This window comes from Onychostruthus taczanowskii, unplaced genomic scaffold (assembly GCF_017590055.1).
Source record: "Onychostruthus taczanowskii isolate IOZ18803 unplaced genomic scaffold, ASM1759005v1 scaffold92, whole genome shotgun sequence".
Lineage (NCBI taxonomy): Eukaryota > Metazoa > Chordata > Aves > Passeriformes > Passeridae > Onychostruthus > Onychostruthus taczanowskii.
Window position 1 is genome coordinate 1229865 of NW_024507213.1, and position 23015 is coordinate 1252879.

General features: G+C 40.6%; 1 protein-coding gene across 1 annotated transcript in view; it reads left to right on the forward strand.

The window, feature by feature from the left end:
* Positions 1–23015, forward strand: part of XRCC4 (X-ray repair cross complementing 4) — a 147786-nt gene that overhangs the window by 74253 nt on the left and 50518 nt on the right. The window contains exon 8 of the mRNA XM_041426662.1: positions 15836–15983. Within this exon, the coding sequence (XP_041282596.1) occupies positions 15836–15983 (148 nt within the window). The remainder of the gene's footprint in view (positions 1–15835; positions 15984–23015) is intronic.

Here is a 23015-nt window from a genome sequence, read left to right on the forward strand (position 1 = left end):
GGATGTGTCTGTAGCCTACTGAGGAGAATTTTTACTGCATGAATGATGGAAAGTTTCCTTAAAATAAATCACTGGTGAGTTCCCCCTGTTTATCTGGAAGGAAAGGAACGGGCACAGGAGATGAGCCTTAGTGGGGCAAGGGGATATAATCCACAGTTCCTGTCTTCTGATGGGAGAAAAGGTGTTAAATTTGTGGTACAGATTAGGGATTTTGCAGCTCTAAGGTGGGAACAATGTCTGTTTCTCCATCCTTCTGCAGCCATGAGTAGTAGCAGTAAAGGACAGAACAAGATCCATTTTAATTTAAATTTGTCTCTTCATTTTTTGAAAAAATGGGACATCAGACAGGAAGAAGTGGCGCTGCATTTTGGTGAGATTAAGCTATTTCCCACTTCATTCTCCTCACTGTGGCTTGCTGAAACTACTGCAGGAGAGATGTGGCATTTATTAACAGCAGCCAGTGGCTCAGTCAGTGGTGACCCAGTGAATTAGCCCTGCTGTGTATCCATGTCCTTTGTTAGGATATGGAATTAGCAAGGAAACTAGAAGGGAAAACAGCTTCCAAATCCTTCCTTGCAGCAGCCTGGTGTCTCAGAGCTGAGCTTCTCCCAGTAGCCCAGGCTGCTGTCCTCATTCAGGACAACACTGACATTTTTGAGAAATAAATAGGCGAAAAATCACTGGAAACAGGCATCATTCTCACTGCACCCTGAGAGAAGGAGGGTCTTGTCCACCTCACAGAAACATGGATTTGCAGATTCATAGATTCACTAACATTGGGGAACACCTCAAAGGTCATGGAGTCAGGTGGTGAAGCCAGCACTGCAGCATCCCTGAACACCACACCCTCACATTTATTGATGATCCCACCACTGCCCCAGGCAGCCCACTCCAGCACTTGAAGACCCTTTGTGTGAATAAATTATTCCTAATACCCAAAGTAATCCTCCCCTGGTGCAATTTGAGGCCATTTCCTCTTGTCCTGTCTCTTGTTGGGGGCAGAAAAGAACAACCCCCATGCTGGATCTTTGACTTTTGGAGAGCCAAGGAGAGGAGATGGTTTATTTTGGATAAACTAAGGTGGAAGACATGCAGCCATCCCATTGTAGGCCCTTTTATGTTCACTGCAGGTATTTTATGTGCCAGAAAAAGGCCAAGTGTGCCACTGAAGTGTTACAGGCATTGGAGAGCTGCAATGAGCATCCAGATAAGCACTTTCAGGAGATACTTATATTTTATGGCTAAAAGACACAAAATAGTTTCCTAAAGCCCCAGCCCCATTAAGGATGTGTCTGTAGCCTACTGAGGAGAATTTTTACTGCATGAATGATGGAAAGTTTCCTTAAAATAAATCACTGGTAAGTTACCCCTGTTTATCTGGAAGGAAAGGAACGGGCACAGGAGATGAGCCTTAGTGGGGCAAGGGGATATAATCCACAGTTCCTGTCTTCTGATGGGAGAAAAGGTGTTAAATTTGTGGTACAGATTAGGGATTTTGCAGCTCTAAGGTGGGAACAATGTCTGTTTCTCCATCCTTCTGCAGCCATGAGTAGTAGCAGTAAAGGACAGAACAAGATCCATTTTAATTTAAATTTGTCTCTTCATTTTTTGAAAAAATGGGACATCAGACAGGAAGAAGTGGCGCTGCATTTTGGTGAGATTAAGCTATTTCCCACTTCATTCTCCTCACTGTGGCTTGCTGAAACTACTGCAGGAGAGATGTGGCATTTATTAACAGCAGCCAGTGGCTCAGTCAGTGGTGACCCAGTGAATTAGCCCTGCTGTGTATCCTAGGATATGGAATTAGCAAGGAAACTAGAAGGGAAAACAGCTTCCAAATCCTTCCTTGCAGCAGCCTGGTGTCTCAGAGCTGAGCTTCTCCCAGTAGCCCAGGCTGCTGTCCTCATTCAGGACAACACTGACATTTTTAATTCATGGCTGCTTCTCGGAACAAATCATCCCCTTGTTGGTCATGGGCCTGAGGAACTTTAAAATCCCTGTCTGGCAGACAGGAGGTGGCTTTATTTTCCTTAGATATCTATGGATAACTAGATCAACACAGTTCTTGTTATCAGCTGGAATAGTTGTTATTAGTGAAAACAGTGTTAGAGGAAATAACAGGTATTTTTGTGGTGAGGGTTCTTGAGGGTAAATGGTGAAGGCACAGAGCATTTTCCTTTTTTAAACCACCAAAACAAGACGCTCTGATGTGTGAGCATGCAGGCTAGCAGCAATCCAGGGCTCAGCAAGCTGCATGGACTGGGAGCTCATCACAGCTTTTGGGAATGTCCTCCCAAAACTGCCCTGGCCACGCAGCTCCCTTCAGCTTTTCCAAGGCTGGGAAGGATTTTTTGTATCAAATAGGATTTCATTTCCCAGGATGGGTTTGGTATGTTAGCAGTTTATAAATGGATGTTTTAGTCATGGTGGTGCTTTTTTCCTGCTACTTCAGGGGAAAGAAACAGCAGTGGACCCTAAGCTCTTTCATATATTTTAACAAAAAAGAACAAAGCTGCTATGTGCAGGCTTTGCAGGAGAGGGATTGGTCAAGAAGGATTCTAGGTGTTTCTCAGGTAATGATATTATTCAGCTGCCTTTTCAGGAAATACAATTTGAAGTGACTGCGTTCATGCCCAGCATGCAATTAGCCTTTTGCTTTGTTTTGTGCATTTCACCAGCAAGCTCTATCCCCGAATAATACTCTGAATTCTCAATTGGTGTAATTCATTATGGTTCCATTAACTTCCAGAGAGGCCTCTCTGGCTTATTCTGGCCCAAAGTGTTCAGTTCTGAACGTGTAATAAAAGTGTTACTCATCTGAGCAGCCGCTATTCACATCCGCACTTTGTGCCCAGTCCTGGAGGTTTTAATGTGTTTTTTGTTGGTCAACAAAGAGGCTGTTGTGTGCATGGGCAAAGATTAGATGTATCTTTCTCGGCTTTTGAGCTCTGCTCTGACGTTTTTCACTCTTCTGCACAGTGTTCTCCTCCACGAGGAGTCAGACCAGACTGGCCTTCCTGGGAGGCAGGCTGCCAAAATAACACCCAGTACCAGCAGCCGTGGGACTGAGGGCTCCAACTGGAGCACACAAGGAAAATATTTTCTTAAGTGTCTGATTTGGAACTCTGTGTGATTTCCTTTTGATTTCCTTTTTTTCTCCCTCCCTTTTTCTTTCTTTCTTTTTTTTTTTTTTTAATTCGGGTATACCAATATAATAATGATTAATCCGTTCCATTAAAGGAAAATTGCAGGTTCTCAAACATCTTTTTAGACAAGTATTATGATGGTTAGAAACAATGTTAGTTAAAGGCAAAAATTCCAGCTTTAAATAATATCAGCATTGTTTTCTTTTTCTAAGGATCAGGCTGTCAAATACAGTGCTACTCAGTACTTCTAAGATGGAACCTTTAATTTGAGAAAATATGACACCAAGATTCTCTAGTTTACTTTTTTTTTTTCCTAGAAAGAGTGAAAAAAAAATAAATTATATAATATTTTCTGCTTATAGAAAATTGTTATGGCTTTATGTCATCCCACACATCACCTGCCTAACCTAGTGACTTTATTCTGCTTTTACTGTTAGTGAGCCTAATTCTTCAGGTCATTGTAGCCTGCAACACCTTTTTTAATCTTGGTTCTCTAGAAAAAGTCATAAAGTCATTCATACTTCCCAACATCTTCAGCAAATTTCTCTGGAAATAACCCACTGACATTCTTCCTGTGATGACATTGTGTTTTCATGGTATTTCATCACTAGGGTTTACCATGTGGGTTATATCACAGTGATCATCCCTCGATATTTTTTCTGAAGCAAGGTGCCAGAGGAAAAACTCTTTTCAGTCTAAACCAGTCTGTTTTGTTGTGGTGGGAGAAGGAGTGTGTGTTTACACACCCTTTGTATTTAAATCCCATTTTCTCTAAGCTTTATTTAGTTAGAGGGAGACTGTGTTACTTTTTGTAATCAAACCTTACCATTACAGTAACTGTTGTTTTGGAGAAATGTCAGGAAGTGTTTAAAATTTCCACAGGGCCTTAATAATTTAAATGAATTTTTGATGGTAAAAGGGCATGAGAATCGCCCAGTGTAATGAAATTACAAAAATACATTAAATATAGAAAAGCATTTTCTTCTTGCATATAGATATTTTGAGCTTGCATGAAATATTAAGCAACCATAAATTATCCCTATATATAGATGTATGGTTTTTTTAGAATCACTGCACGTTGATGGAGGAGTAGAGGAATTGCATCAAGCTTTGCCAGTGCAAGCTGTGTTTCACCCTTCAGGCAGCTGATACTCTGCAAATATCAGCAAAACTTGGTAGGGAGACTCTTTATCTGAAGAAAATACCATCTTTCTTGGGCTTGGGTGTTTGGGGTTTGTGTTTCCAAGTGGGTTTGGGTGATCAAGCTCCCGTCCTTCCCATTTTAATAAACAATTCTCCTGCTGCCTCCTGGCCCTGGTGGCTCACAGGAATGCTGGCTGGGGGAGGATCTGTGGAGCATGAGCACAGCCCAGGGCGTGATCCTGTTTTTTGTCACTGAGGGCTGCAGCTTTTGCCATATGGAAAGACTATCCCAGGGTTAGTGGTTCCCAGGGGAGAAGGGCCAGTCCTGTGAGGAATCCGGCCATCACACGCACTGACCTCAGCCTGCATCCTGGCTCTGCATCCCTGCTTGTTTGCCATGGTCTTCTGCCATTCATCTCCACCACTACCCTGTAAGAAATCCCTGGGGATGTCCCAGCTCCTCCATTCCCTGTGCACCACGGGTGTTTTCAAGGTGTGGTGTCAGAACCCAGGACACCCCTCTGGGTGCCCTGGGTGACACGTGCCCCTGGCAGGGAGGCCAAAGGCACTTGGGATTTCAATCTTAACCCATGGAGCAAATTACCAACCTTGTATGGAGAATCACAAGTCACAGAAGTGGAATGATAATGAATTAAATCACTGGGTGAAAAGTGAAATTTTGGGGATTTTACTACAGGGGTGTAGGAGGCAAGATGAAGGGATCGGGGTGTTGTTCTATTCTTCTTCCTTCTCTTCCCAGCCTCCATCTTCTGGGTGATGCTGGCACATTTGGATTGGTTTAGAATAGAAGCAGACAGTCTAACACAGGTGATAGGTGTTGGAAAATAATGATAAATAAAGTACACGTAACTCATAGTATAAAATGCAGACACCAGCCCAGGGGTGGGCAGTGAGCCCTTCACAGACCTGCTAGACAGAACTCTGTGGGTCCAAAAAAGAATATTTTAGATAAGAGACAATAAAAAGCCTTGTGAACCAGAGCTGTGGAATGCTGACTCTTTGTTCGACCATCGGGCTGGGAAAAAAGGACTCTTGGGTCCAACAACCTTGTGAACCAGAGATGAAGAATCCTGACTCTTTGTTTGACCATCGGGCTGGGAAAAGAGGACTCTTGGGTCATCCCAACAGTAGGAAACCCAAGAGTGTGGGTTACATCTCCTGAAGCTGAGCTCCTTCCTGACTGTGCCCTGTCTGTGCTGGGCTTTGCTCATGGTCTCAGCCCAGCCACACCAGGGGAGCAGATGTCCAAGGGGCTGGTGAAGAGAAACAGCCCAGGTCAGGGTGTCAGCACAGGTCTGGGCTCCTGTCACAGGGGTCACAGTCCATTCACAGTGAATAATTAATGGTGGCAGAAATTCGTGCTGTGGATGTGTCTGTGTGAGTGTTTAAGAGCATCTAAATAGAAGTTTTTACAGTTTAAACCAACTTCTCCATTCTGATTGAGACCTGGTGATTGATAATTTTTTGTTCCTCGTGTATGAACGCCCAGGTTTCACATTCACTGTTCAGTAAGTGTTGTAATAAATATTAATGTGTTGCTGCTCTCAAAGTACTTACTGAGATCTTTAACATTCTTTAAATATGCCCTCAGAGCCTCTTAGGGCAACCAGAATTACCTGTAGCATTTTCCAAAGCAGAATTATCCCGTGATGTTGATTGAGATTGTGCCAGTGCATCTGCCATAAAAACATTAATGTCATGTCTCACTGAGGCACCTTCCATGTTCATCATTTCTGAATCCATTACAAAGACCTTAATGGCAGCTGTATATAAAGACATGCCATAATGACATCTTAAATGCTGTCTTTTAATTCACAGCATGAAAAGCCTTTTAGGGATACGGTATGACAAAAAAAAGAAAAAAAAGCAGAGAGCTGACAGCAATTTGTAGATAATACTCATGGTATGTCTTTTATTTAGTGGGGGTTTTATATTGATTTCAAGAGAAATAAATGGGTCCAGGAAGGTAATAGTGTAAATAGTACTTTGTTCCTAGTGAATCACATGTGAGACTTCAGCTGAGCTTGCTCATTCCACAGGAAATGCAGGAAAATGCATAGCAGAGTTTGGAACTGTATCAGCTGGTTATACAAAATTTAAAAATACACAGTAGAAATAAAAGACCTAGAGCTTGTTAAATTTGGGGAAAAAAGAATGTCTACACATACAAAAAGCACAATATAAATATACCAAAATCACTTCTGCAGCAAAGGTTATTTGGAAAGGGCATGAGCTTCTCATGGAACAGTCTTTGAGAAGGAAGGGGTTTGAAATAATTCTGTCACTTTCTGGGCAGTGATCTGCTTTGACCAGTCACCACAGTCTCCTCAGTTTGTCTGAAAGTTTGCTAAAGGCAGGGAAAGAAAATGAGAATGGATATAAAAGAAGGCAGTACAAAATCTCACAGCCAGTACAAAATCTCACAGACTTCACCCCAAATTTTTAGTGATCATCACTGAAGTGTGGAGGATGCTGAGGTAAAACTTGGCTTTCCTGAGGTTGTCATGTTGAACTTCCCATTTCTTCACTTAATTTTTCAATATTTTGAAAATATAATTTTCCAATTTTTAAAATATTTAAAAATATTCAAAATAGAAAAATTAAAATATTCAAAATAGATATTATAAAATAATTCTGAATTTTTGGAAATATAATTTTAAAATTTTTTAATACTTTTGGCAGTGGTTTGATCTTTAAAATACTACAAATAAAAATTTTAAAAAAGGCCAAATCCCATTTAATGTCTAAATTTGCTTCCTTAATTAAATCACAATGTTGAGATCACCTTTACTCCTGTCAGAAGCTCTGTTTGGAGCATTAATTAGGCTTTTCACTCTCCATTGGCATTGACTGAAGGATTGTGGACACACCTTATATTCTTTTGCATGCTGAAAAATCATGAGTCTATCAGAGTGGCTTGTGGGCAATTAGATCACAGACTGCCTTTGTTGAGCCTTGCTCAACAGCAGTGGCCTTGTCCTCGTGCCTGCCCACCCCAGGAATCTCCACTTCCCTTTTACTCACCTTGACTTTTGTCCTCTGACAGTGACATTTTGAGTGATCGGGCTCTGTGCTGTCATTAATTCTGTGTGTTCACATGTAAGGACAAGTTTTTAAGTGGCTGGTTTGTGTTCCAGGGCTAAAGCTGTGTGTTTCTGTGGAGGGGGCACAGGTCTTGTGTCACTGGCTGATTTTGGAGTGGGTTATTTTAAAGCTTTAAATCTGTCTTCTCCTCTAAAAGATGTAGTGCCACATATTTGTGTTGCTGTTTTATCTCTAAAATAGCACCACATATTTATATTGCTGTATAAATAAGTAGCAAAATCCCTTCTGTTCTGAATGTAGTATTTGTTTAAATGTTTTTGTGCTTCCTTACTAATATAGAGTGAAATACAGGCAACCAGAGTTTCTGTTTAAATAGGTTTTTATTTTAGATTTTTCCACCTGAAATGTTTTCTTGATCTAAAGTAGAAGTACCTGTAATGCAAAAAAAATGGAATGTGTAATGCAAATGAAAAAATCTTAGGCTTATAGGTACAACATGATCAAATTATTGGTAGAGGTTACACATTTATCCACCACAAAATGCCATCATTATGAAAACATACATTTTCCAGAGTTATGGCCTCCCTTGAGTTGTATTGATTTCCTCAAAGGTTGTTTAATGGAGAAAGAAATCATTCTTGTGGCAGAGGAGTCTGAGCTCCTGGGCACGGGGGGGGATGTCCTGAGTGCAGCTCACACTTGGATTTTAAGACTGCCTTTGCTACACAGCGGGAAATCTTTCAGTCCATTCCCTAGGAATCCCATGGGATCCCAGGATGGTGATCCTCCAAACCAGCCTTAATCAGGGAGACCAGGTACTGCAAAACCTGTTCAAGCACCAGGGTGACCCACTGCTTTATCCAAAGAAATTAGAAAATAAATTTAACAAGTGGTGGAATCACAGAGTCATTTATTCAGGCTGGAAAATCCCTCCCAGCCCATGGAGTCCCAGCTGTGCCCGATCCCTGCCTTGTCCCCAGCCCAGGGCTCTGGGTGCCATCTCCAGGGGCCCCCTCCAGGGATGGGCACTCCAGACCCCCCTGGGCAGTGCCAAGGCAGTTCCTGAGCCCCCTTTCCATGGGGAAATTCTTGTTGTGCCCACCCTGAGCCTGCCCTGGCCCAGCCTGAGGCCGTTCCCTCTCCTCCTGTCCCTGTTCCTGGGAGCACAGCCCGACCCCCCGGCTGTCCCCTCCTGGCAGGAGCTGTGCAGAGCCACAAGGGCCCCCTGAGCCTCCTTTTCTCCAGGCTCAGCCCCTTCCCAGCTCCCTCAGCCTCTCCTGGGGCTGCAGCCCCTTCCCAGCTCCGTTCCCTTCCCTGGCCACGTTCCAGCCCCTCCATTTCCCGTGTGAGGGCCCAGAGGTGACGCAGCACTCGAGTGTGGCCTCAGTACAGGGCTCAGTCACTGCCCCATTCCTGCTGCCACCCACTGCTGACACCCAGGGTCAATTGGCCCCTGGGCCAATTAGAATGAAGTGAAATTTAAATATATTCATAAAGTCTAAGTAATTGCTTTCCATGTAAGTGAAGTTCTGGGTGACTGGTGGAGGCACATGCAGCCATGCTGTGTTAATATGCACTACCAGTCAACATAATTTGGTCAAATGTCACATCAAGATGTGCATTAAAGAAAACACCTCTCGAGGTTAAGTAGCAGTTTTAAAGTAGCTGGTTTTGCAGCAGACTAGAAAGACAATTTTTGATATGTCTCTAATTAATTGACTAAAGGGAATATTAGTCCAGGGGCCATTGGCCTTCTGGGCACACTGCTGGCTGAGAAAGTCAAAATAAAGATAAATAAAGTCAAAAGGCTTTATTGCCTAAAGATCTTGTAGTGGCTGTTGTGCATTTCTCCATCCAGGTCACACTGAGTGAAGAATCAGAGGAGTAGCAGCAGCTCTTGCCACACGCATGAGGGGTTTGAGACTTACTGTTGGTATTAATGCAGCAGCTGTTTTTTAAATAGTGGTCCTGAAGAAATATGTTGCTTATCTTCACATTCCAAAGAGCAGCACTGGTGACTGTTACCTGCAGAGGTTGTGGAGTCCCTAAAAAGGTCCCCAAAAGTGTCCCAGGCCAGGTTGGACAGGGTTTGGAGCAGCCTGGCACACAGGAAGGTGTCCCTGCCCTGGCAGGGTGGGACTGGATGAGCTTTAAGATCCCTTCCAACCCAAACCATTCCACAATTCTGTGGTTTTATGACTACCCAAAGGTCAAAATAATCACTTACTGGCTTGAAATTAGTAAATAATGTTGATTGTTCATGTTCTTCTTTAGGACTGACTTTCAGACCTCAGGCTCCACATCCACACAAGCAGGGGTTAGGGATAATTATGATTTCTGGCATGTGGGGTAACTTTAGAGGGGAGATAACCTCAGATCATTGGAAGCCCCACCACTGCTGCTGCCAGGGCCTGGATAAGCTGGGTGGGCTGAGCCACACCAGCTCAGACACCAGAAAATCCAATTTGAGCAAAAAATGATGGAATTCCAGGCACGAGGTTTATGCTTTACGAGCCTGGTGAGAAATTACTCTGGGCTCCACTACCTCACGTTGAATTGAGACATCACAGCCCAGAAATCTTTTCCAAAGTGGCCTCATGATTTCAGCCCTTCTGTCTGCCTGCTTTGTTGTTTTGTTTGCTCAACCTGCGTGGTGCTTCATGCCTCCTGGGAGTTATGTCCAGAAGCCTCCTACCTCCACCCTGGGTGGTACAGATGATCCAAACGGGACATCCCGGGAGCCCAGAGGATGACTCCAGCAAACAGTCACACCCGGGACGCTGAGCTCATCCAAACCTCTTCAAACCACGACCTTTTTGGTGCTGATGCCTGAGTTTGGATGTGCTCGTGTGCTGGATGACTGCATCCAGCCGTGGTGCGCAGAAAATCAGCCTTAATTCAGAGGTTTGAGGAGATTTGAGGGCCAGAGAGGGAGAAAAGGTTCGTGCAGTAAATCAGGAATTGCAGTGGATTGTTGAAAAGCTGTTGCTGAGCAGCCTAAAACTTGTCCCCAAACAGTCCCTGGCCAAGCCTAAAAGCACCACAGCATCTGAGCCACCAGCTTTGGTGCTGCCTCTGTCAAGCACCCATGGAAAACAGAGCAGGAAAAACATTGTTAGGAGATTTTTGTTAGGGGATTTTAGATTGTTAGGAGATTTTTAGATGTCCAGATTGAAATTGAAAAAATGTTGCCTGCCCGATACACACCATGGAAGGCCTGAGCACATCCCAAAGATTTCTCTAACTGAGAGAAATGCTAACTTTCAGGGGCTTGAGACACTATAAATTTGTAGCATTTTCAAGCAAAACCAGAACCTTTAGCAGTGCTTGTAAACAGGGACTTTTTAAGAATCGTAATACTGCTGCATTATTTTTGGCAAAACATATTGATGTGGATTATTGAGAATTAATATCTCTCATCATATATGTGGTTTGTTGAAATTTCCCTTCTCAAGGTATTTTGTAAAAGAGGGGTTTCTATTGCAGATCATGGCTTTGCTGATTAAAATTAATGAGCTCCCTCAGAGTCCCTTGGATGTGTGTAAAATGCATTCTTTTATCCTCATGTATTCTGATAGATGGAAAGAGACTTTTTCATGCTTCATGACCAAACTTATTATTTTTATGTCAAATTTACCCCAATTTTTTTCCCAATGTTGTTTCAAGACAGTGTGAGATTGCAACAGATGAGGACTTGAGCTAATCCCCAATAAACATCCCCAACAATTGAGAAGGAAACCTTATGGCAAACAGATTTTAGCATAAGTGGATTAGTTTCCCTGAAGGTTTGAAGTGAGGGTGTTTTTTGTAGGGTTTGTTGTTTGGTTTGGTTTTTATTTGTTTTAATTTTTTTAAATAAAACTGTTCTATTTAAAAAGATTTTAGAAAGGGGTGATATCAGGAAAAGAATACACTTTGCAAATAGAAAACTCAGTGGTAATACAGCCTAGAAGGGTGAAATGTAAACTTCCTTACTGAGCTCAATACAATTTATAAATTTTGTATAGCTGGAACTAAACTTCTTGCTGGAGTTGTTTTAAAATGTGTCTTCATAAACACTTCCCATGGAGATATTCTTTGTAAAAATAAACGTTAATAACCAGCTGACAGAGAATTTATGGAACCTTGGTCTCAACTGCCTCTTGGCCCCAGAGGATTATGGTACAGTAAACCCAAATTTATACAAAGAATGAAATATACAGTAGGGCAGGACAAAAGGAACAGGGAAAGCCTTTCACTGATTTCCTAACATTAATATAGTGACATATTCCTGTTGCTTTCGCTGCAGCAGATGCATGGACTGCAAATACCAGTGTTTAATATTTCTGAGTGATCTAAACAAATCAATTTCTCCTGAAAAATGCCAGGATCTGTGCACAGGGGGTAACTGCAGTGTAGGTAGGAATGGTGTTTCCTCAACTGCCTGTCAGGAATGACTTAATCCTGCTTTGCAGATATTGCCTCTGCATCCCGGGATGTGTTAATTTCCATGCCCATTCATTTGGAAGGCTCTGCTGGGACTGTCAAAGAGATGCTAATTATCATCAGCCACGGTGATCCCTGGGGAATTATGCTGGGATTGAGAAACCAGGGAATTGCTGGAGTTACAGTCAGGGATTAAAGTGATGAGTTCTGCTCCCTCTGCTTTTTCCTTTCTCTGCCAGCTAGGGGGACAGCTCTCACAGGCAGTCCTGGTGCTCTCCAGGTGCCTCTCAGCCCATTTTGTCTAATATTGGTGCTGATTTTAGGTTAAATCAGCAGCTTCATTAAAGAGCAGAACGTGGAAGTCCGGTGGATTAATTCCATGGAGCAACACGTGCTGCCTGCAGTTAGGCAGAATTCAAGTAGGGATTTCTGCTCTGCTAACAGGAGGGCTCTGGGAGGAATTTAGGGGAGCTGCAGTAGTGTTACTATCTGAAAATCTGAACAAATTTTCCTAAGATGAAAAAGCTGAATTTTCATTCGGAAGATAAATAAAATCTGTCAGAAATCTCTGCTGCTGTTGATGAAATCTCCAGGATAGGAGATAATTTTAAATGATGGCTTTTCTTCAGGATAAATGCCTGTGTCATTTAAAATATTCCCTGTTCTGTAGCAATCTGGAAAAGCCCTTTTTTTTTTTTTTTTTTTTTTTTTTTTTAAATAACTGCAAGTTCCTTATTGTGATCAAACTAAATGCAGTTCATTTAGTGGTGCAGGCTGAAATGAAATGCATGTGAATGTTCTTTGAATCCATTTAATAATTTGTTATATCTTAACTACATAACAGCAAAGTGAGGAGAAGTAATGTCTGTGACTGAGTTTCCTGTAGGTAAAATCTGATGAATTGCAGCTTTTTTCCTTGCTTCTGGTCCATTATTCATAATTTGGACATCAGGGCTGTGTATTCTCTCTGTGTGAAGTTAGGTCATTGTAGACAAACAAATTCCTCAGTTTTGGAAAATTTCTTCTTGCTTTTTGCTTGCTTTGGTCCCTGTTTATATTTTTTATGGCAAAACTAAGGTTTTGGTGCTGATTTTAGCCCTTTATTGCTGTACTGAGAAGATCTGGAACCTGTTTTCTCAGTGACACTCCCATGAACAATTAGGGAAGTCAAAGTTGTAGGGTTTTTCATTAGAGGTGATGGTGTACCCAAATGAAGATTTGGGTACAGTTACTGGTTTTTTCACACTGAAAGGTGGATATGACAAATTGGAAGATATTTATTTTTAAACAATTGACTTCTGTATGTAAAAATAAAGTAATGCAAAAGAGTATTGTAGAATCTACCATGACTGCCTGGCGTAATTGGGGTGCAGAAGTGAATTTTTGTAGTTTCAGTGATCTTTATGCTGTATTTCCAAATGTCTTATGAATCCTGACCTGTTTCTGTATTAAAGGCATCTTCTGTTTCCAGGTCCCCAGCATTGTGAGGCTGCATTGATTTAATTTCATCCTGGCTCTTCCAAACCAATGACAACTATTTTTAGTTTTCAGTTATCTTCTAGAATACCCCATTGGAAAACTCCTTCAACCCACCAAATAATATCACTTTCCAAAATTACAAAAAAAGAGAACCCCCAAAACAACATAAAACCTTCCAACCAGCAGGAGTTTTTATTTAAAGCCTTTTATCTCCTAGTACTTTTATCTTCTAGTACTTGAACTGTGATCCCCTTCTTGCTCTCTTATCAATCATTTCTTGCAGTTACTCACCTGCAGGAAGTGTGTTATCTATTGGGAATATTTTCTTTTCTTAATCAATGTTTGGTGTAGGAGGTTTAATTACTGTTTTTCATCCAGCAGTACTTTCTTCTGTACATTCCTCTCAAATGTATAACAATCATTCTTACTGAGTTACATAATATAAAAGTAAGAAATTTAATTTCACTATGAGTCAAGGAACTTTCCTTCCTTAAAACATCGCTTAAATTTGGACAGAAAATATTTTCAGGATGAAAAGTTAGGCTTGTCCCTAAGACTGTCTCTCATTTTTCCAAAAGATTTTTACATTGAGCAATGAATAATATTTTGCTGAAGCTTTCTTTGGCTTTTGGTCAAGTGCTATAAATGAATTCATTAATGGGAATTATTTTTGGGTAGCAGTAGTGGGTGTGTGTTTAAAGTCCAGTGGTGATGCATGGTACTGTGAGAGTCAAGTGTATTCCATCTTTTCTTCAGCAATTCTGAGAGTTTTAGTTTACAAGAAAGAAACAAACACAACAAAAATCCCCAAGCCTGTGGTGATCAACCCTCACCCATGAGCCAGTCTGCTGCTATTTGTGAGATTGAATTCTGGCCTGCCTGAATTCAATCTTTAAGCCTTTCTTTTGGTATAATTCAAATAAATTATTTTTTTAGAAACAGAAGAAAATAAAGTATTTTTAAAATTAATTTTAGACACAGAAGAATTCTGTGCCTAAACAGCAAAAAACTGCTGAACATGAGGTCTGTGCTCACCAGTGCACATTGCACAGGTGAAAACCGAGAAAAATTTCTTTATTATGCTGGCAAAATTTAGGTTTTGTATATGGGGTTCACCTCTGGATTTACTTTTTGGCTGAAATAGAGGGTGTGGGAGGAGAACAGCAAAAAGGAAGGGTAGGAATTATGATAGTAAATTTATTCCAGTTGTTGGGTTCTTGACAGCCAGCTGTTCTGTGTGTACTCATTTTGAAGAGGCCAACTTTGAGTAGTGATGTTGAAATATATAAAATAGTATTTGTGCAAATGTTGGACACGCTGCCCCAGACAGGTAAAGAGTAACTATCATAAATATATTTTCAGCATTTAACACTGGAAAACTATGCATATCTGGTTAAAGTTTAGTGTGGAGGCTTAGGATGTCATTTAACCCTTCTCAGCATTTATTGCAGGAATGTATCTTGTCTGTGCTGGACTTTGGAACTTGTTAATTACCTTGTGCCTTGGAAATATGTCAGCTAATACCTGTTGTCACCCTGCAAGTATCTGCAAGTCTGGGATGTTGTGTAGTGCATGCTGGTGAATATTTAATATTATTAAATGTTAAGCTTGTGCTTCACTGAGGGCAGAGGCTCTAGGGAGCCTCTGATTAATTTATCAGTGTTGTTGGCCAGAAACATGTTTCTTTGAGAAATGGTGAAAATGCCACTTGTGGGCTGTGTGTTCCCTCCCTGCTTCGTTTTCAGTACACGTGGGTAACAATTGTGAAAGGAATGGGGGAAAAGGATTCGTTATTTACTTTCTGTGAAAAACGTTTGTGTTGAGTCTCAAATTATGGCATCTTTCATCCACATTAGGATTAAACCACCCTAAAATGCACAGAAACCTAATAAACAGGGAAGTTACTCTAATAGCTTCAGCCTCAGTCACCACATTGTTATTGAATATATTCCAGCTGAAATTTTTGCTGTTCTGGATATCGTTGTCTTGAAAATTATAGGTCATTTACAATTTCATTTTGAAAGCAGACGTACCAAATGAAAATGCACTGCAGGATGTTGATAGCTGGAATTAAAATGTCTGCATAACTTCTGAATGCATTAATAGGGTTTTTTTTTTTTTATTTTATGGAGGATTTTAGCTTAAGGAAGGATTTTTTTGTCTTGGCATTTGAGTTTTGAGTAGGTAATTGTCAAAGTGGAGAGGGGTTTGTTGTTTAAGTGTAGATAAAGCACGTTTTATGAATTTACATGGTAATTTAAATAGGTGGATGAACCTGGACAGAGCCAGCTTCAGCAAAGGAGGCAGTGAAAGTCCAGACACTTTGTCCAGTTTAAGGCTGCTGGTCATTCTCTCCACTGGCTACTAAGGGGTACAGAGGGAAAAATATCTTTCCAGTCTAAATTCAGTCTTTTTGAACATGCCTCTATGTCACAAACTTCTCCCACTTCTGAGGCCCTTTTGGGACTACAGAGATTTTTGTAAGAAAGACACAGAAAAGAAATATTTTAGGGGTTGTCTTGAGACACTTCAGATGTTAGATTTCTTTTGACCTTGGTTGTTTTTCCTCTTGGCAGCTCTGGAACGAAGGGATTCCTCCCTGCTGGGCAGCCCAGACGTCGTGGACCCAGCTCCCAGGAGAAAAAGAAGGCAAAGGACAGCCAAACCTGCAGGGACAGGAGCTAAGGTGGCTGCTTACGAGGCAGAGCAGCCAGCCCAGGAACAGTAAGCAGGTTTTAATTGTATTGGAATGTTTTTATGTTCACAGACCTCATCAGGGTCGTGGGATTCCAAACCCACCACCCTGATTCTCAGCACCCTGAGATTCTGCCTTTGGGATTCCAATGCAAGGAAATTACCTCTCAATTTTGTCTTTAATAGGATTTTTTCTGAACGTGAAGTCTCCAGGCAGAAAAAACAGTTTGCTCTTACAACACAAAAGGGGTCAGGATTTGTAACAGTTAAAAGTATTTTTCTTGTGTCCATTTCAACTTCTGGAAATCTTTCCACATGTTCTGGGAGGTGCCTATAGCTATGCTATAAAGTTGCCTCAGAGCTCTGTCGGAATTGGTAGTATTTTCTTCAAAAAACTATTTTTTTTTCTAAATATATGACAAATTACATTTGAAAATACATATTTTTAATTTTTATCTGTAATATTCCATGGATTGTAAACTCTTTCAACAGCCATGGACACAAGTAGATTACAAAGACATTTCCCATGATTAGCAAAGATTTCTGCTTAAATCAGCAGGAGAATTATCTCATTTTGACGTAAAAGTTGTGGTTTGACGCCAGCTAGGAATGCTTGAATTTATAATCCTGTTTTGTTAGTTAAAAATTGCAATTTTTTAGGATGGTGTAGAAATATGCCAGACCTTGTTTTTTTGTTCTTTTACATCCCACTCCATTGCAATGGAAAATGTCCTTTCCCTTGTATTTGGTCAGTTTGATTTTGACAGCCTGGCTGTGCTTGCCTGAAATTCAGCTTCATTTTATTTAATATTGATTGTTGAAGGAAAACCTGTTGAGGCAAAGTATTGCAAATATACAGAGGCCTTCCACTGAGTAATTGTCTGTTTATGAAAATCTGAGTCCTGTGCATAGGGAGGCAACTAAGAAGATAATGATATTTTTGTTTTAATTCTTTGAAATAAGGAAAATTTTAGTAGAAACAGAGCAGTGTTATGATTTTCATATGTGCAAAGAATTTCTGCTCTGAGTTAGGGCTGAATCTAAAGAGTGGCTCTTCTTATTGGCTACAACATAATTAGTTTCATTTTGATTCTGGACATTTGGAACATCCATTCTATATCAGTCTCTATCTCCATTTTCCTTTCTTGCACTTTATGTGTCAGTGGAAATTCTTGGATTAGATAGGAAGATAGGAAATATCCCTGTTTACCTGAAACATTACAAAAGCTGAACTGAAATAATTTCCACTTTCCTGGTTATTTTTCTCAACGTCACTGAAGTCTCTGAGTTTCACCTGAAGCCTTTTGCCAGCTGCTAATCAAGTTTTCAGTCAATTTGCTTGGCTAATAATTTTCAGTTCTCCTCATCCTGTCAGAAGTGGGGAGATGGAGAATTAACACCGTGATCCAGTTCACACATAGAGGTGTTCTTTTTGTGGAGCAATTTGTAATTACTCCAGTAGTTTGTGCTGATGGAATGCCAGATCCTTGGTGCTGCAAAGGGCTTTGTCTTAAGCTGACAGCACGCTGGGGTCCTGCCCAAAATGTTTTCCAGTGTTGTGTCACTGAGCAAAAATTTAAAAAAAAATTAAAATTAAAATTTATTTATCCAAGCCAAGAGGTGGCAGTGGGGGAAGTTGACTTGGAAGTTCCTTCACCTCTGGAAGTGCTCCATCACAAACAGGGAGATGGGGAGCATGTTCTGGGATCAAGTGCCAGATTTGATCTGATTTCATGATCACGTCTGCAAATGCACCAAGGAGTCCTCCCTCCTTCTGGGCTCTCCTGCTCAGACCTGCAGCCAGGGCTGGCTCCTTAATGTAAATAAAAATGTAAGTGCTTCGAGGCCAAGTCACACAAAACCCTTCTCCCACAGATCTTGCTTTATCAGATAGAGCTTATTTAGGGTTGTTTCCCATGTGGAATTTCTGGTGACATCACCAGTGCTCTCAAGGGGAGGGAAGGGCTGCCACAAACCCAGCACCTGCAGCCTGATGCTGCCCTAAAGCTGCTGCATCCTGAGTTCCTTGGTACAACATCCTAAAAAACAAAAAGACTTAAAAATACCTTTATAACAAAGGAAAGCACCCAAGGTTTTATTCTCCCTTTGTCTTTCAGATTGCTTTTTGAAAACACAGTGTTTTTCAGTGTTATCACATAAGAAAAGTTGTGTCTTAACCTTTAAAAAAAGTTGTGTCTTAACTTTCATGTACTTCTCATAAGACTTCACAGTATGCTAAGAAAGTAGCATTTATCCTAAACTCAAGAGCATCTACAGTAAGTACTAAGTCATCAAAACCTAAAGGATTCTATTTCTGCAAATATTTTAGATTTATGGATGCTGAGGCTAGTTGTGTGGCAATTCTCTGCTCCTTGGAATGAAAATATATTCTTGGATATGACCAAAAATACTCAGAAGAATGCAAATAAAAATGTGCTTGACACAGAAATTAGAGCAAAAGGAGTGCTGCCTTTCTCATGCTTTGTGTGTGGGTGCAGTGGCAGGAAAATGAGTTGAATTGTATTTATCCATATGGACATCTAGTATTACTGTGGCAATTTATTCAAGGGCTAAATCAACATTTCTAATGAACCTTGGCAATGTGCTTTGGATAATATTAAGCTTAGTGAAAGTAGCCATGAGAGCAGCAAGGAACTGAACTAGGATTTGTGGAACAAGGTCTCTAAGTGAACTGTTTAATTATTTGCTGAAATAAAGATGTACTTTAGGATAAAGTAGAAATGTAGAATAATTAGTGGGTTAGCCAGCTGCCAAGAATGAGGTTTATCCAGCTCTCTAGCAGGTTGTTCTTAAATCAGAGATATCCAGTGGAGGGAAATGCTTCTTTGGACAGACAGATGTTACTTTTACTTATTAACAGCTGACCTATGGCTCTTAATTTACACATTTTAAAAATATGTAAAGACAAAAAGTAGATCTTTCTGTTCAAAACACAATTGAGCCAGGAAGCAAAATAAAATTACTCTGATTCCAGTACACCCTGATGGTCTTGGTGCAGCTTTAACTCTAACTTAATATCTGGCAATTTCCTAAGGTGCAAGGCAGAGATAATATATAAGTCAAGTTAAGATGCAAATTCTGCTTTTCACAATTTGCATTTCATAATTGGAGGAGAAAAAAAAATTAATAAGAGCATTCCCAATCCACAGTTAGAAGTTATGCTTATTGAGGCATTACCCAAATCTCTTTGGGGGCTGCATATGAATGGCACTATTAGCTGTGTGCAATATGCATTCAATATAGAGGCTTAGCTGTATGGCCTGTCAGCCTGAATCCTGTAAATAACTGGATGTTTCTGTAATATTTTCACTTTAAGAGTGCTGGAACCTACTAGAGAGCACACAGTACTTACTGAGGATGGCAAAAATTTTAATATAATTTAAAAAATTATTAATTAATTAATTTTATAATTTTAAAAATTAAAAAATAAGTTATTTGACAAAATCTGCAGTCAGAGACTGCAGTGGATCAGAGATGGAGTCTCTATGACTAAAATAAAGATAAATGAGAAAAAAGCTTCCATTTCTAGTGCAACTTACACCTTTGCACTTTGATTTATCAAAATTGAGGTGTTTTTTAATGAATTAAGACGAACAAAACCTTTTTATTTCTGTCTTTCATTTTTTGCTAATAAAGGATCTTTTATGGTCCTCATTGATACATGTGTTTCCTAGGAGAAAGGCTTTGCTGGATAATGCTCAAAATATCTATAAGTTATTCTGTATATTTCAAAATATAATCCATTCCTGCTGCTCGAGGGTATTCATAATTTCTGTGCTATTTAATGCATGCCTGCTGTTGAGTAGATGTACAATTACAGAAGTGGTTTGGGGAAAGGCATCTTAAATACAGGAAAAACATTATTATGGATGCAAATACGCTGGATTCTCCTGAGAATAAGACTAGAAAAATACTTTTAAAAAAGTTCTTACAGAGGAAGTGCTCCATAAATCTGAGAAGCAAGTGTTAAGACATACTCTTAATCCAGCTGACTGAGAAATACCTGTTTTTCCTTGTCTTTTTTTTTTTTTTTAATGAGGAATTCCCTGTTTACACCAAGCACTGTGACTCTGACTTAGTGGTTGTTCTGTGTGCCAAAAAATTCAGTTTTATAAGTCTGCTTCAGTACATTTAATGTCACTATTACTGCCTTTACTTTTTTTTTTTTTTTTTTTTTTAATTGAAATTTGACTTTTGCTGGCTTGGTACTTCTTTCTTGAGTGATAAAATGGAGTGACTGTCAGAATCAGGCCTAAATGTAAATTGAAGGAAAGTGATACCTTATCTCTCTGCATTTGGCTTTGCTGAAATTTCGAGATGCAGGTCAATTTGATGGGACCTTTGCCACCAGGAATTAAATTATTTCCTTTTTTTACACATAAACCCTGCTTCTTCAGAGAGCTCTGAAAGGGTTCAACATATTTTTAGGAGCTCTCAGAAACACCCAAGCAAACCAGAGAAACGTAATCAGGTTTCTGAGCGTGTGTTTGAAGGTCCCAGGAGTTGCCAGGGGGAGGCTTGTGCCACCTTGCCATCCCTTGCTCCATCAGAAGGAATGTAATTTTTACTTTAAACACGATTGCTACGGTGCTCACACTCCCTGTTTGTTCCTGACTTCAGGGCCTGATTAAACTTAGTCATGTGTGTAATTGTGGGTAGAATGAGCTGCTGCATGGTTTTTGCTTTTTAATGATAAATGTGCATTTTTAATTTTTTTTTTTTGACCAGTGTTCATGCTCTCTTCCCTTCAAAAGGTTTTTTTTCGAGTCTTTGCAGGTATATGTAATTTATTTGGAAAGAAATCCTTTAGCATTGTATCCCCATACTGTAATAAGCTGGACTTGTCTTCTCTTTTGATAAACTTCCACCCCCTTAAAAGCACTCGGAGCCTGTGGTGAGCCCAGGGCTCCCTGGGGATCCTCTCTCTGCATTTGTTTAATTCATTGCTTGTGGTTCACATTTTTGGAGCTCTAATGCAGAAGTTTATTTAAAGTGTGGTCTGCCACCACCAGTGACTCAGGTAGGAGAAACCACAGATCTATCCTGGAATCTGGCATTCTCAGAGGGTGACAAACGAGACTTCGGGTTTTCTGTCTCACACAACTCCTTCTTCTGGTAAAAGTTCAACCTGGCAGAAATTGTCATTTTTCTACTGAAAATGACACCAGAACCTTCCAGAGGGAGTGTGAAGTTCACACCTCAGTTATCCCTTTTTAGGGAAAGATGTACTTAAAGAGCTCATGATGACTTTTGTATTCTCCTAATTTATGTAATAAAATAGGAGAGAACTTTGCTGGATTGGAAAACACTGTGATCACTGTGATCTTCCAGTCAGTCAGTGCAGTGAGTGTATACAGCAGTGAGAAGCTCATTCCTGCCATCATAAATCTATGGGAGGCAATGTTTAGAAAGTTTTTGATGATTACTTGTTCAGGCTGAAATGTCAACAAGTTAAGAAATCTCTTAGAAGTGGATGGTTGGGTTGTATGAGCCTTTAATGTGAGTATTACACCAAAAAAATTTAAATAGTGAGTTAAGGCATTGTTGTGATTAAAGCATGCTTAGCATTATCCCTTTCCTTTCCTTTCCTTTCCTTTCCTTTCCTTTCCTTTCCTTTCCTTTCCTTTCCTTTCCTTTCCTTTCCTTTCCTTTCCTTTCCTTTCCTTTCCTTTCCTTTCCTTTCCTTTCCTTTCCTTTCCTTTCCTTTCCTTTCCTTTCCTTTCCTTTCCTTTCCTTTCCTTTCCTTTCCTTTCCTTTCCTTTCCTTTCCTTTCCTTTCCTTTCCTTTCCTTTCCTTTCCTTTCCTTTCCTTTCCTTTCCTTTCCTTTCCTTTCCTTTCCTTTCCTTTCCTTTCCTTTCCTTTCCTTTCCTTTCCTTTCCTTTCCTTTCCTTTCCTTTCCTTTCCTTTCCTTTCCTTTCCTTTCCTTTCCTTTCCTTTCTTCCTTCCTTCCTTCCTTCCTTCCTTCCTTCCTTCCTTCCTTCCTTCCCTCCTTCCTTCCTTCCCTCCTTCCTTCCTTCCCTCCTTCCTTCCTTCCCTCCTTCCCTCCTTCCCTCCTTCCCTTTCTCACTCTCTCTCTCTCTTTTCCCTTCCCTAACTTCCCTGAATTTCCCTTCTTCCTTTTTCCATCTATTTTTGCTCCATTCTCTCCTTTTTTTCCCATGGCACTGGCAGCAGCACTGTGCCATCACTCACACCAGACAGTTTTCCCCCACCTGAGCCAACATCAGAAATGTCTCAGCGCCTTTCTGTGCCCCAGGAGAGCTTTGATAAGTGACCCTCATCACCTGAACACTCACCTGCCACTGTTCCAGGCTGGGCTGGGGAGGAGAGCTGTGCTGTGTGACCTGAGCAACAATGGGGGGCTGCCAGAGAAAGAAAAAAAATTAAAAATATAAAGCCTTTGATGATAAAATTGCAAAAACTGTAGAAGACATGAATCACTAGGGGAAAAAGTGGTACCAAAAAATATAGAGTGATTCTTCATTCAGCTCGAATGAATAAGGCAGAATTAAATTCAACAAAGCACAGCTTTTTTCCTTGTGGTGGTGGTGGTGGTACCTGTGCATTGTCTTCTTTTAACTGAGCAGTAGATAATTAGGCTTCCACCATCCACGTGGGAATGGGGTGATTTATTTCCATGGGAAGTGGAAGGAACTGGGATCCACCATCACCATTTCTCCCAGCTCCCCAGGGAAGGGTGGGATATTGTGAGGCAGAAAGCCCAGGGCAGGAAAAAAAAATGAGCATTGTCTGCTGACCTCAGAGGCTGCCATTTCTCCTGGGAAAAGTCTCTCAGCTCTCCAGTTTGGAGCACTTCTCACAGGTTTTTGTCACTGGTAATAGCCCAATAATTGACTGCTGATGGAGGAGTTATTACTCAGTAAGACTGACAGGACTCTACCCTCTGCTGTCTCAGGGCATGTTCCTTAGGTCAGGGTTTTATTGCTGTGACAAATCTGGTGAGATATGTGTCTCCAATGATTCATCTATAATGCATTTCACTGAAATGCTTCCAGGAAATTTATTTCATATTTCAGGCTG